The following is a 14,450-nucleotide window of genomic DNA, read 5'->3' as shown; positions in this document are numbered from 1 at the left end:
CAGATAGATCACAGCTTCCGATCTACATCAGAGCTGATTCTCTCCACTGTGAGATATAAATGTTAGTTTGTTTATTCTTCTGAGACAGGTGGTTGGTCAGTGCTGCTGTGAGAAACTACAACACTTCTATGATTTGCTGGTCACTCTGATCGCTTTAAGTAACATTTTAAGAGAAATAGGCACACAAAAATTAAAGCTCGATTAAATAAAATATCAATACACTATTAAAAACAAAAAAGGTTCATAACAGTTATTTTATTGTGAAGGGGTTTTTTTTTGTCAATTCAGGACCTTTGGTGAATTTCACAGAGAGGACATTTTATTGAGATGTAGAGGAACAATAAAACCAAGGCAGTAGTAATAAAATGTAAAATTTGAATACAAAAACAAACAAAAAAAACCCTCCAAAAAAAGAACAAATAAAACTCAGGGTACATTGTTGACAGGGTTCCTTAGTTTTACTACAGATAATGGAGGTCCCTGTGGATCACAGCAGTCTTCCTCGGCACTCGGTGGACCCGCAGCAGCAGAGCAGGACTTTACCCTCCACGCTGCCCACCTCGTAGTTATAGTCCCAGGTCAGCTCTGTGCCAGCCCGGATCCTCCTGCACGACGACACAAACGGTGATGTCAGTGAAAGAACAAAACGTTAAGATGTTGTTAGGTACATATTCATTAACGCAAATGTCTAATCAGCCACACATGGCAGCAACTCAATTCATTTAGGCTTGTAGACACAGTTGAGACAACTTGCTGATGTTGAAACTGAGCATGGCACGGTTCTTGTTGCCAGCTGTGTTGGTTTGAGTGTTTCAGAAACTGCTGATCTACTGAGTCATCAGATATTGATCTATTAGAGAAACTGTGTGATGCTATCATGTCAATATGGACCAGAATCTCTGAGGAATGTCTCCAGCATCTCGTTGTCATGAAGAATTAAAGCTGTTCTGAAAGTAAAAGGGCAGAGCAACCTGCCCTTTTACCTTGCAAAGGGCAAAGGCCAGCAAGGTGAAGTGGCCAGATGAGTCAGATGAGTCTTCATTGTACGTTCTAGCCTTGAAACTAATAGTCAGAGCGGTCGACTGCTTGTTACAGAGTTCCCAGTCTAATGCCTCTCTCTTTCCCTGCAAACACTAAGCCACAAGTGCTGTTTAGGCGGGTGGCATAAATCCAGTCCATTGCTAATAGGAACACCTTTCCACAACTGTAAAACTATGTCTGTATGATCCAATGGCAGGCCTAAACACGACACAGCAGCGCCACCCTAAGGCTGCGCTCACACAGAAAACAACACAGCATCTTTGTTTTTCTCACTTCCACTCAAAACTCCACCCTGTTTAACAGAAAGCAAACATTCAAAGTAGTGCAGTCTCAGTGTTAGACATGATTAAATAATATTAATAATTAATAAAAAACTCATCAAGATATTTATGGATGATGGCCTCTCGCCCTGTAAGAGAGAAATCCACTAAAATTAAACGGCACATATGTTGAACTTTACTCAACTTTAAACACACCTTCCTGTCAGTTTATTTGTAACAGTAAAGACAAGAATTCTACTGTTTTGCAGGCATGTTCAAGTACAGAAAATCTTGGATAATCTTTTCCTCTGTTTCAAAACTCACTTGCTGGCAAAGAAGGCAACCCAGGGAAACCTCAAGTCATGCGTGTCTACAAACACATTCTGGACGAAAAGGTTCGGACTGCAGCTGTGCTGTAACACAAACAGAGAGCAGAGGTGACAACGTCAGAGGAAAGTAATCAGAGCGGCGCTCAAGTGACATAAAACGATCACACAGCAGCAGATTCATACGTTGAGATAACGTCCGAGGTTTCCTTCCAACTTGGCATCAATGATGTAACAGGACTCTTCCCCATCAAAGAACTGGCGGGTGTTTTTAGTGGGAGTGTTGTCTCCGCCTCCTCCCGTCTGCCCCTGCTGTCCTCCTTTACCTCCTCCCAGCCCTCCGCCTCCAGGCACACCTGTTTTTACCATCATCCCGTGGCTGTTTTTCAGGGCGATGCCACGAGTCGATTTCACAGCCACCTGCTTTTTAGTCACACCTGATCCAGATGTAAGAAGAGAGAAAGCCAGTGGAAAGTTACGATAAGTGTGGTGACAAACAAAAGCAATTCAAGCTAAGATAAGATAAATCTTTACTGTCATTGTACAGATCAGCGTGCTACATCTGATAGTGCGTTAAGACCAGTTAAAACAATGAAACAGACAACCGACTCTTTACCTGGCGTTGCTTTCTCTTTGTCCTTGTTGTCATCGGATCCTGAGCTGATGGTCTGAACATCGTCACTGTCAGACAAAGTCATCACATCCTGCTTCTTCACCACTTCTGGCTTCACTGGACTGAAAGAGGTAAATAAAAAAAAAAGAAAGTCATCTCAACAGAAATGCTTTCCAGCAAAATGAGCTCAAGCACAAACGTGTAAAAGCAAACACAATCTAAACACCAGTTTAAGCATGTTTGTGTGGAATCCAAACAAACCTCTTGTTATCTCCAGTTTCCTGCGAAGAAAATAGAAAAGGAAGGCTTATTAATAATCACGCAGCATGTTCATGAAGAAAAAGAGCCACCTTTTACCATTCAGCCTTTTACTGTACTAAGATGAAAGTAGGATTACAGCTTTATTTCAGTGTATTTCCAACATTATGTTGTCTTTAATCACCTTTTTAAGCCCCTGGCTCGTTAGCCAGGAAGCCACTTTGCTTTTTCCCGTCTCCTCTGGCATAGATGGTGGCTTCTCATCATCTGTTCCTTTGGCTGAGACGCTCATTCCATCTTTACTATCTTGACTCCCTGTGGCAGAGGAGGAGAGAGACAAGTGTAAAAATAAAACACAGAAATCTTTCTGACAGTATTAATGAGGAAACACTGCAGGAAGTGAGGCCGAAAAGCTTAAATGTGTTTCATACAATCCGTACAAAGGTTGTCCCTAACTCCCACTGTGTGGGACACTTCACACTTAACCAAAACTACACTCACATACACTATATTGCCAAAAGTATTCAAACAGTCATCCAAATCTTTGTTAAGGTACACCAATCACTTTCATGACCACAGATGTATAAAATCAAACACCTAGGCATGCAGACTACTTCTAAGAATATTTGTGGGTCGCTCTCATGAGCTCACTGAATTCCAGCGTGGTACCGTGATAAGATGATACCTTTACAAGTCTGCTCATGAAATTTTCTCGCTACTAAATATTCCACAGTCACTTGTTAGTGGTCTTATAGCAAAGTGGAAGTGATTGGGAATGACAGCAACACAGAGCGGGGTCAGCGAATGCTGAAGTTCATAGTCCGCAACTTTCTCCATAGTCAGTCACTACAGACCTCCGAACTTCATGTGGCCTTCAGGTTCACTCAAGAACAGTTGGTAGAGAGCTTTATGGAATGGGTTTCCATGGCCCGAGCAGCCGCATTAAAGCCTTACGTCATATTAAACAACATTAAAATATTAAACCTTATAGATTAGGTATTGGATGTCCTTCAAGCTCATGTGTGCGTGAAGGCAGAAGAGTGAATACTTTTGCCAGTATAGTGTATATATTATAAGAATAACATAAGAGAAGAAAACCCTGTTGGTTACTCTATTTCTAAGAAAAAAAAAGACCCAAAACATAATAAGCATTTAGTCACTGACAAATCTTCATAACAAAGCACACATACACAAACTCCTCATCTATCCAATGTGAACTGTCCTTTGTGTGAAACCCGTTACACTACAAAGACGCAGCTGGCTCACCTTCCTTGTTGCCTTTGACCTGCCCACGTGTGGTGTAACTCCTCCACACCGAGCTGGAGCTGTAGTAGCTGTCCTTCACAAACGTGTCATCTGAACTGTCGCTTTCATCTTCACTCTTAGACTCTTTGTCCTCATCCTCATTGCTGTCGCCTGACGAGCTCGAGCTTCGGGCTGTAAGAAAAAAAGAAATGTGAGAAATTATATGGAGAATAAGAAGATCAACACCGCTTTGATCTCTCGTGTTTGGATTTAGACTCACTCTTTTTAGCTGGTCGCCCCACAGGGTTAGCTGACACTAAAGCAGAGGGCTGGATTTTTATCCTGGATACGTCCACGCCGCTTCCCTCGCTGTCTGAACAGTGAGCCTCGCTCTCATAGCCCTCCTTAAAGTTCTCCACACTCTCTATGTGGTCCAGGTTAGCAAAATACTCATCACCCATCTCAAGACCTTCTTTGTCAGCAAAGTCATCTGTCAGGATTTTACCTGGTGAAGCGGCAGGAAAAAAAGGCAAATAATTAGGTCCTCTTGCAATAAAGTCATCATCTGAATTCAAAGTATGCTTCCTCACCAGCATAAATGCACACAAATGAGCCTTTAGCCACATCATCCAGACATCGGATGCCCCAGCCTTTGTTCTGGGTCTTGAAGAGTTGGAGACGGACCTGCAGGCCGTGCTGCACCAGCCGGTTGGTGCACATCTGAGCGTTACATTTGCATCTTTTATTACACTCATAGATCCTGAGAGAGAGAACGGGAAACAAGAAGAAAGAAGAGATAAGTGCCTCTGAAGAAAGACGGCCCAATAAGCTGTTCTGCTCAACAGTAATTATGGTCTCATGAGGTGCTAAGGGGAATGAGGGTTCAGTATTGTTGTTCAGTGTCTCACCCTGTGGGTAGGCACTCCTCCAATCGTTTGTACGAATATCCTGCGTTTGGGTTGATCTGTCCCCCCGGTGTACAACCTGTAGCCTGAAGGGTCAGCTGGTGGCAGGAGCATTTGGATCTGTAATTAAGTGATAACAGGTATTAAAACTCAAAGACACATCCTCAGAGCTCTAGAAGTGGGAGAAATATGAAAAAGAGAAAGAAAAAAAAAAGCTGCTTCACTAACTTGTCCTGACAGCCGTCGGTGCAATCACAGCCGACAAGGAAGTCTGCACTGGTGTTGATAAACACGCCATCTTCAGGAATACGCTCTTTACCTTAAAGAGAGGACAACATGATCTATTAGCCTGTCATTACAAAGTAACTCTGCATTAATGTGGTGTCGGAGTCATTTTTAAAAATGAATTTTCACATTAACAGTACTCTTCACATTAAGTCTTAATATGAGCTGCTGAGTTGTTGACTTCAAAAGAAAACCACAGTGGAAAAAGTGAACATCACATCATATAATATCACAAGAAATCATAAAGTTTTCCTAAAGGGTTTTTATCCACATATTGTGCATAATTTATTCATTTATTCATTTTTTTGTTAACCTGTAGTGTATTTCACATCGTGGTTCACTTTTTTGTGAAAAACTAAACACAACAGATGAATCAATAGCGACTAGAACAACCTTTATCAGCAATAACTTGTTGCTTCTTGTTTTTCTATGACGTCATCAGTCCCTGACCTGAATTTTGGCCCACTCATGTTTCCAGTATTGCTTCAGTTCTTTGAGGTTTGCCTGTATTTCACTGCAACACAGCATCACTGCTTGTTGTTTTTCTTTTTCAGCCATTCTGTTGCAGATTTGTTCCTGTACTTGGGATCATCTGCATCAGAACAGTGATAGCCTCACATCTGACCCTGTAACAGTTAGACATAGAGAGGAGCTCATGACTCAATGACTACAGGGTGCCCTGGTTATGTGGCTACAAAACAAGCCCAAATCATGGCCCCTCCACCGCTGTGCTTGACAGTCAGTTTGCTGTGTTTGTGCTGATATGCTGTGTTTGGTTTTCACCAAATGTGTTGCCGTACAATAGCAAACGTCTCCACAGTGGTTTCATCTCTCTAAAAGATGCTTTTCAAGACGTTTTGTGATTTGTTCAAAGGCAATGATGCAAATCTAAGCTGTGCTGTTCTTTTTACATTTGACAACCTATCCAAACAAGCCATATTTGTTTACTCTTTTTCTAGTTGTACTGTCATGAATTTTATCATTTAACAAAAATTCATGACAGTACAAAATTCATGAGGCCTTTAGAGTCTAAAATGGAGCTGGTTTTTTGCAGCTTCTCTAAGCACTGAATGAATTTGCTGGACGTCCATTATAACCAAGTTTTAAAAAATGACTTGGCTAGTGTTGTGTCTTGGCTCATATGTCATCTTCTCATATGTACACATAATACTTTCTCATACCACTGAAAATGCTCTGTTGGGTGCCATTTGTCCTTAAACCCCACCCTAAACAAAAAAAAGGCCTCTGTCCCTTTATTATGATCTCAGTGTTGTTCTTACTGTAAGCTACTTCAGGAGCAGAGCTGTTATCAATCTCATTGACGCAGGAAAGTGGAATATCCTCCTTTCCCGCTGTGATGTCTGGAATGTAATAAAAGGGCCTTTGTGGCTGGAAGGGACGATCGACGAGCACGTAGGGGTCCAGGCAAAACATCTCTAAGAATATAAAGTCACAGTTCGTCTGGAAGAGGTACTGCTGGATCTCGGCCATGTTACGCAAGCAAAGTCCACATGGAGCCTTGTAGATGACGTGGAAAGACATCTGAGGAGTGGACATGTAAAAGGTAAGGGTTACCTATAAATACAAAAAAAAGAAATATATTTTAAAGTCGTCAATCATGTTGCTGTTCCTTATCACCTTGCGGTTGACTTTGCGCCGTCCTGTCATACGTCTGAAGTCATACAGCAAAGGTGTGAGGAGCGGGTTCTTCCCTCTGTGCATGCTTGTTGTTGTGGGCCGGACGCGCTTCAGACAGGCAGGCTGACACGTGTGCGCCAAGTAGAAGATTCGGTCGGTTGGGGCGCGGTACGCCGGCTGGTGTGGGACGGGGGCCACTGCGTGGGGAATAGTAGCAGGGACTGTAGTCAGCGGGGTCATTTGTCTCTGATACGTTTGTGTGAACGTGGGCGCCACAGGGTTTGGGGCATTCAGCACTCTTCCGCTGTGGATTGACAAGCAAACAGGGAAAAGACAGAGAGTGAAGTTAACGCTTTCTGTGCTGAAAAACATGGCTAGTTTAATGAACACAAGGTGAACTCACGCTGAGAGGTTGCTGTTAGTGGATGTAAGAGACTGCGTGACTTTAGAGGCATGTGTGCCTCCCACCCCAGGAACAAATGGAGACGTACTCTTTCGGGCCATCTGATGTTTATTCCTTCAAGTCAGTGAAAAGGGGGAAAAAAATGCACAAATAGTCAGTTAAAGGAAAAACAATCCAACCCCTCTGCATTTCTATATTTTGATTCTTAATATTAGCTGCTTATTAAGGGATGATGTTTAAAGGTTCAGATGAGTTACACGGGCAGTGCTGTGTAACTCATCTGAACCTTTAAACATCATCCCTTAATAAGCAGCTAGCCCATCCATGTTATACCATCACAGTTCACAGGTTACTGGCTGTAAAACAATTAAAGTGACCTGGATAGGTGAAAATTCATTAGGCATTCAATGTGTTTTACTAACAAGTTTTAATAAAATCTGATCAATACTTTAGGAGGAGAAGCAATTCTTGGGAGTTTGCATACGCTCATCAGTCCTTCAGCCGTTCTTTAGGTCAATTTATTTGCTGCAAACTTTTAAACCTTTATCTTTCACTTTAAAACTCCGGACTCATGGTGTCCCAACACCTATTCGAACATAGCTGACCAGACAGCGATTGCTCTGTGATGTTTGGTATGGAGATGTGAGGGCAGATTTATAAGAAATTTAATTAGAAAAAAAGCACAACACAAATTATCTGTAAAACTAACCACAACTATGAGCACAATTTGGGGATTGTGTTCGCCATTTTACCCCCTTTAGTAAATCTGGCCCATGGAGAGCAAGATTAGGGTCATTATTTTTTGTAGGAAATGATTCAAATAATGTAAAATAATAATAATAATAACAATAACTACTATCCTTATATTATGGTAGTCATTTAAATGGTGGTATCTTGGACTCTCTTGGGTTCATTATATCTGTTTTCTAGTTTTTCTTTCCACCATATCTCTGGGAGGAAACCCACACAGACAGACACCGACCAATCAGGAGGCTCAAACCACAAACCTTGTTGACATGATGTGACAGTACCACCTCGCCCACCTGCTGATAATCCTGTTAATCTAAAAAGATTTGTGTTCTCTTTTGAGCTCAAGGGGCAAATACATAAATCTAATCCCATGCTGACTGAGGAAGCGAGTCACACCGTGTAACAATCCCACCCACACATTTCTTTTCATTTAGAAACATGTCACATCATGTTGGTGAAATGAAACCTCATTAAAATCTGCAACATTGCAATCAGCAAATAAAACGCTTTGTAAAATATTATAAATCTAATAAAATGGAAGTGTTATCTCACATGAATTAAGAGTTTCTCAGCTTCTTATTATACGTTTTACTTACTTTACAAGATTCTTGTTTTAATTCGAACTGGCATGAAGCTCCAACTCTAAATTTCCCTCAAGTTTTACTTTTTTTGAGCCGAATAAAGCCGACATGTTTATAAGCATCACTCACTGTGGCAGAGGCTGTGGAGGAAGAGCGGGCTGAGGGCTTTGTTGAGGTTGCAGCGGCTGCGGGCGCTGCTGAAGCTGTGCTGTTGGTGAACTCTGGCTGGTCGAAGGCTGCGGCGCTTTGACCGGAGACGCTCCAACATGCCCGTCACTGGTGTACTGAACTACTGGGCCTTTGCTCCTCAACGCCCCTGCAGACAGAAAAATGGAACAAGTCAAATTAGAAAGAAGCACAAACAGAAAATCGCAAGTGAGTGGTGAACGCTTGGGTTTTTACCCATGTTAGGTCTTGTCCTCTGCTGGCCAGCTAGCTTCTTCTCCTGGGTGTTGGCTGTGGTCATCTTCAGGTTGAACATCGGCTCCAGCCTGGTGGAGCCTCTGTAGATCCACTCACTCCTCTTATCATCCTGTCAACAGCGGGCAACACAGACAGTTTAGCCTCCCAGCTGCTAAGGTGTCTGGTGACTTTTTAATCAAGGACTCAAACGGTGTAGTTTTCATTTGTAAATCCATAAGGAGGCGTGCCATGATACACCTCTATTCACAATAACGGCAATAATTAATTTGTAATTATTAGCAAATGTCATTTTTAGCATCGTTTACATGTTGAAAGGTTGAATGCCGTATGCAGCTGAAGAAAAAAGAAGCCGACTGCCTCACGGACTAAGCTGAACTTTAGTCAAAATTAAATTGAAAGTAGTGTGTGTTTTTGGCCATTAGGCTGATGCATTTTATCTAGTAGCAAAGTTTTAATTTGAAGAATTCAAACCCAAATATTTCACTGCAGAGTAATTACATGGGGGATTTAACCATTTATCCCTTTTATTAATCTGATAATCTTATACATCATTACATTTTGCAAGTCCATGCAGATTTGTTTTGGCCAAATATTGCTCATAAATGGCTCTTTGGAGAAAACTCTCCGCTATCATAGAATTAGGCCTGTGCCAGCGTATGTAGCTCTGGCAAGTATGATTTACAGGCAATGTTGCATCATGCACAAGCAAACATCCTCTTAGGTAAATTAAGTAAGGTAGTAAAGTATATAGATTTTTAATGAAGAGGCACAGATGGGTCAGTGCAAGTGAGATGTGAGAGAATTTGGATGCATTTGTTTTTATCTAGTTTTTGTGCTGTGTGACTTATTGTTTCCATTGACTACGAGTCAGGAATTATGATTGATTGATTGATTGATTGAGCATTGACTAAATCAGTGTTATTTCTAGTGCAAACATACCAAGAAGAGGATCTTCACCAAGCTGCCATCCACCTCCTCCACTTTGCTCTTCCACCACGTTCCCTCCCACTCTGTCTTGATTATCTGGCCAACCTTTAGGAGCACCATTGGCCTGCTGGGATATGCGGTTATGTATTCCTCGATAAAGTCTCGACACGATGCATCCTCTATGTCCTCCCAAGTATGCCTTACTGTAAAAACAAGAACAAAAACTCTTAAAAATCAAATTTTCCATTAAGTCCTACTTATTTTCCCCTTTAGATAAACAAAAAAATTTGAGAGAAGGGCTCTTACATGGTCGGCAAACTGGGTAGAGCTCAGGCAGCGTCACATATGAAGCATACCCATCATCAAAGAAGATCAGAAACCTGAAACATGCGCAAAGGCCTTTATAAAGAAACCCAGGCAATCAGCACCCCCACAGCTCTTCAGATTTTTGACCATCTAACCCACCTCATGCGGTTCTTGTTGTTGGGCATCTCTGCTACTATTCCAGCATAGAGCCACACCAGGTTTCCATCCTTATACTTGGCGACTACACGAGCACCAACGTACAGACTCTCCAGGGTGGGGTTATAGTCAAAAGCCACATGATTTCCAGACAGCAGACTCTTGCCTTTATCAAACTTGACTTTATACTTGAATGTACCATTTCCTGAAGACAGATAGAGGGTGTGGAGCATTAAAGACAAAGCAGACACAGCCCATGGAGTAAGAACCTGGCAGAAAAGGAAAATGATAACACACCAACTGGGTTGATAGCAACGAGAGTGCCTTTGTGCCACGTCTTGGTGCGCTTCTTTCCCAGAATGCTCATCCAGATTCTGAGCTCATCTTCTGGCATGTTGGGGTTTGGCTGGCCTGCAGACTGAGATGCTTGGGATATAAACACGGCAGGTGGTGAGCTGTGGCTACCTAAAGGGCAGAAGAGCAAAACACATTAGAATCAGTAATTCAACACAAGCCTGAAGAATGCAGCAGCACTTCAGTGTGTGTTCACCTGACTGAGTTGAGGGCGGTACTGGGGAACGGAGCAATGGCGCACTCAGTGGTGGCTTGCTGACCATATGGACCAATTTCTGCACCTGCTGGGAGGTTTTCTGCAGCACTGTGGAAGTTTCCTTTACCTGGCATTAGAAATAAAAAGGACACAAGGGTTTTTCTAGCTTAAAATGGGGCTTTGGGGGATGGTGCATGTGAGCACGACTGGTTATGTCTATTGAAGGAAAAGTATTTTTTTTGGCAGTTTGATGAACAAAAATGTATTTTAAGTCTGGCTAAAACTCCACTTAATGTGTGGAACTATATTTTTTAACCACTGTCCAGGTGATTTTCCTTTCCCAAAGTTGTTCACATGCAGGAAAATCTCTGGTCCTGTCCGAGGTGTACTCTACCTCTTGCCTAATAACAGATCAGACAGGCTGTCCTAGAATGGCTCTTTTTCTAGTTATAACATAAAAAATTAGTGACAAGCTACGAAGGAAATTGTTTCGGTTAATCTGGATTAAATCTAGCAAGAGAGACAGTGTTTTGCTTTTCTCAGAGGCTTTATCGGTCACGTCCACCAATCCATTTGTTAGATGTCAGGAAAAACTGAACCAGCTAAGAGCTATCAATCAGCAAAATGAAAATAATTCGACCGATCAACTCTCCTCAAACAGACAGATATAACAGATCAATACAGCAATGCTTTGTGTTGCTCTCACCACTGGATCTTTGACTGGAGTTAGAGGCTTCTTCGGCGGAACCACTGAAAATGAAGGATGGAAGAAAAACAAATAATTATTAGGCATAATCACTCCATTACATACATGCATCTTCATAACTAAACAGCCCGACTTACAACAGCCAACAGCAATAACGTCATCGTCGTCGTCGTCGTCAATCTCGATGACTTCAGAGGACAACATGGCTCCGCCTCCCTCGTCCTCCGAGCTGCTCTCTCGGTAGACGAGGCCGTTCTTTCGGTAAGTTGCCTTCACCAGTTTCTCACACTCCAGTACAGACCTGAGGAAGAGGGGGGAGGAAAGAAGTGAGCGGGAAGTGTAGAAGAGTTCGTTTGTAGACCAATAAAGACACAGTGTTTGATGAAAATAAAAGAAATATCTTAATTCCCGCTCACTGGTTGGCATCACGGAGAAGCTTCTCTGTCCTAGCTTCCTCCTCCTCTTTCTGCTCCACCCATTCCTTCAGTTCTGACAACTGAGCCTTTTTCTTCTGCACAATCTCACTCTTCTCCACAGCTTCTTCAATCCATTTCTTCAGCTCGTCCAAAGAAACACCCAGCTCTTCCTCCAGACTGGAGTCCCAGCCGTCCACCTCCATTCTGGGAAAGGAGCACAGAAACATGTCGGTGTGTATTTATTGCTCCTTCTTCCAAAGATTCCTTCACATTTGCCCGTTAACGTTCTCTCACACACGACGTAGGATTTTTCAATACTGATATTGATATTTGGTGATAAAAAATAGAATATTCTGATATTTCAGCTGATATGTTGCTTTTTTTCTTTCAGACATATGACACATAACAATACTGAGGAAATTCGCTTATGTGTAGTTAATCATTTGCTTCTTTGTGATCTGCCCGACTGTGCTCAAATAAGCCGGATATTATTTTTGCCCTGTGACAGCACATGTGATGTGCAACCTTTGATAGGCAAGCTGAAGTATACTGGCCGAAAAACGAATCAGGATCTGAAATTTGGCACAGACACATCAAAAACTGTCTGACTATCTGCAAGGTAAATTCAAAACAAATAAATAAAATCAGATAATAATTAAACACTATCATATAAATTCCCATATTTGAGTACCTACTAATAAAAAAAAAAAACAATTTCTGAACGGTATATAGTTGTATTTCACAATAATTCAAATTAAAGTACTTAATGTGAAATTCTTGGTCAAAATAAATAAGGAAAAATGCTATTTTCATTCAACTTTCATGCTGGGCTAAGCAAATATGACGTTGCGCAACAAAAATGGAGTCTCCATATTTTAAATACTACATTACTGAGTTTGTAATGCTCTGTTTTTCATGATCACGCCTATAAAGTACCACATTTATCACATCAACACTAGCCACACACACAAACAGTAACCACCAGTGCATCTCTGATCCTCCGTCTCTATCAGCAGTCGCTACACGTTGTGGTGAAGCACTCTGGTGCTCTTTGAGCCAAGTCCAGGTGTGCCTGGGAAATTTGTGTCAACCAAACAGTGATACTGTAACTGCACAGAAAGTCATGAATGAAATTTAAAATCACTGTGTTACTACACACCAAAGGCCCTGACTGACACCTTAAACTTGATATTGAAGAGGATAACACGTGTGAGGAGGTGAAACTGATCATCCTCTTGCATGGAGAAAACCACATACACACAAACTGTGAAGAGGAACTACTCCAACAGTCAACGCGGTACCAAGGAAGTTAAAGCGACAGCTGGAAACCTGAGATCCTTCTGAGAGAAACTTTGCCTACTGTAAAGTGTTGGCTCCGACTCAGACTGACCAGGAAGGTTTGTTGGATTGTGAGGAAGTGTCTGATAAGGATACACATGTAAGCTATAAGCTAATGGAGCTGAAATCACAGCCAAAGCTCATAACTCTTAACTCCAGATAACATAAATGCTGTTTTCTGCAGATATGAGCTGGTGTGCATGCTTGTGCAGTGCATGTTTGCAGCATTCGCTTCACCTTAGCATGCAAAAGCCTACATGTTCCTCTGTGGCGAAGACAGAACAATTAAAAACATCAGTGAGAAGCAAATTTTTAAACTGATCTGACGCTGCAGTTGATGCTGGGCATGCTCACATGAGTTGAAAATGCGACTACAACATGTCACGGCTGACTTTGTTTACATGCTACTTCAAACTAGAACCTACAGTCCGGATAAAGGCAGCAAAGACAGATGCAGTTTGTAGTAATAGCACACGTAATTATTTTAAAGTTAAATGTTTAATCGCCAGTTTAAATGATTATACAGCAGCTGCATAAGTGAATACACTAAGCTGCTACTGGATAGCATGCAAGGAGATGCACTGAATTAAAAATCCACTTAAATGATTTCGATTATTTACAGTTTTACCCTAGCCTTGCTGCTGACGGTCATAACTGCATTTACGTTTTATTCCGAGTTGCAGAGGAGCTGAGAGAAGCCACACAGGAGCAGGACACACGAGAGCGGGACACACGGGAGCACAGGCTAGCTCGTTAGCCTAGCATAGAAAATGGCTCATCTGCTGAATAAGTAAAGCCTGCAACTACTGAAAAACCAACAAATTTGCGTGCCCTGAAGCTGCAGTCAAAGAAACGCCTGCTCCTACGCGTAAAATTTCACCCAGAAACAGGACTCACCCCTCAACGTTTTCCATCCTCTTGGCTCGCAAATATTTGGCTAACTAGCCAATGCTACCGGCTAGCTACAATGGGGAGTGCATGCTTTGTTTGTCAGGGAAACCGAGGTAGGCGGTGTTAGCTCGCTTGATACGTTCGGGTCAAACCCGCCCACACGGGTTACCCAGGTTTAAGAAAAGTGCAGTCTGGCACACGGGACGCAGAGCGATGTCCCTCCTCCAAGATCCCATAAAAATATGAAACAAATAAAGGATTTATTTAGGACAACAGTTATATTTTCAATCGTTGCCTGATTTTTGTGTTTCTCTTTACATAAATACAGACATTTCCATCATGAATATATACTGAATAGGGCACAAAATTGACCAGAAACTACGAAAATGAAGGGTCACTGAGTTGAAATTTCCTGGGGAGGACACAAAACTC

At 42.0% G+C, this 14,450-nt stretch overlaps 1 protein-coding gene across 2 annotated transcripts; it reads right to left on the bottom strand.

Moving 5' to 3' along the window:
* Window positions 1-236: 236 nt before the first annotated feature.
* On the bottom strand, window positions 237-14,135 carry setdb1b (SET domain bifurcated histone lysine methyltransferase 1b). 2 transcript variants are annotated; one of them, XM_063487572.1, is made up of 25 exons: window positions 14,025-14,135; window positions 11,790-11,993; window positions 11,511-11,674; window positions 11,374-11,417; window positions 10,668-10,794; window positions 10,415-10,582; window positions 10,121-10,322; window positions 9,962-10,035; window positions 9,668-9,858; window positions 8,708-8,837; window positions 8,435-8,621; window positions 6,975-7,088; window positions 6,572-6,875; window positions 6,214-6,475; window positions 4,877-4,967; window positions 4,652-4,768; window positions 4,334-4,503; window positions 4,024-4,248; window positions 3,765-3,935; window positions 2,683-2,813; window positions 2,502-2,521; window positions 2,244-2,362; window positions 1,814-2,064; window positions 1,626-1,714; window positions 237-605 (listed from the first exon to the last, which is right to left on the bottom strand). In XM_063487572.1, exons 1-25 carry the CDS (start codon window positions 14,039-14,041, stop codon window positions 488-490), a joined length of 3,690 nt encoding a protein of 1,229 aa, XP_063343642.1. In that variant the 5' UTR covers window positions 14,042-14,135; the 3' UTR covers window positions 237-487. The 2 variants fall into 2 exon arrangements, with proteins under 2 accessions (XP_063343642.1, XP_063343643.1); XM_063487573.1 differs by lacking the exon at window positions 14,025-14,135 and adding an exon at window positions 13,756-13,841.
* Window positions 14,136-14,450: the final 315 nt, after the last annotated feature.

This window comes from Pelmatolapia mariae, linkage group LG10_11 (assembly GCF_036321145.2).
Source record: "Pelmatolapia mariae isolate MD_Pm_ZW linkage group LG10_11, Pm_UMD_F_2, whole genome shotgun sequence".
In the NCBI taxonomy this organism is placed as follows: domain Eukaryota; kingdom Metazoa; phylum Chordata; class Actinopteri; order Cichliformes; family Cichlidae; genus Pelmatolapia; species Pelmatolapia mariae.
The sequence above is the reverse complement of the archived record's forward strand: the minus strand, read 5'-3'. Positions and strand labels throughout refer to the sequence as shown.

Coding starts and splice junctions, on each gene's coding strand:
- setdb1b (XM_063487572.1), bottom strand. Junction 10,583..10,667: donor ACCGCCCTCAACTCAGTCAG/GTGAACACACAC, acceptor TCTGCCCTTTAG/GTAGCCACAGCTCACCACCT. Junction 606..1,625: donor GTTGCCTTCTTTGCCAGCAA/GTGAGTTTTGAA, acceptor GTCGTCGTGCAG/GAGGATCCGGGCTGGCACAG.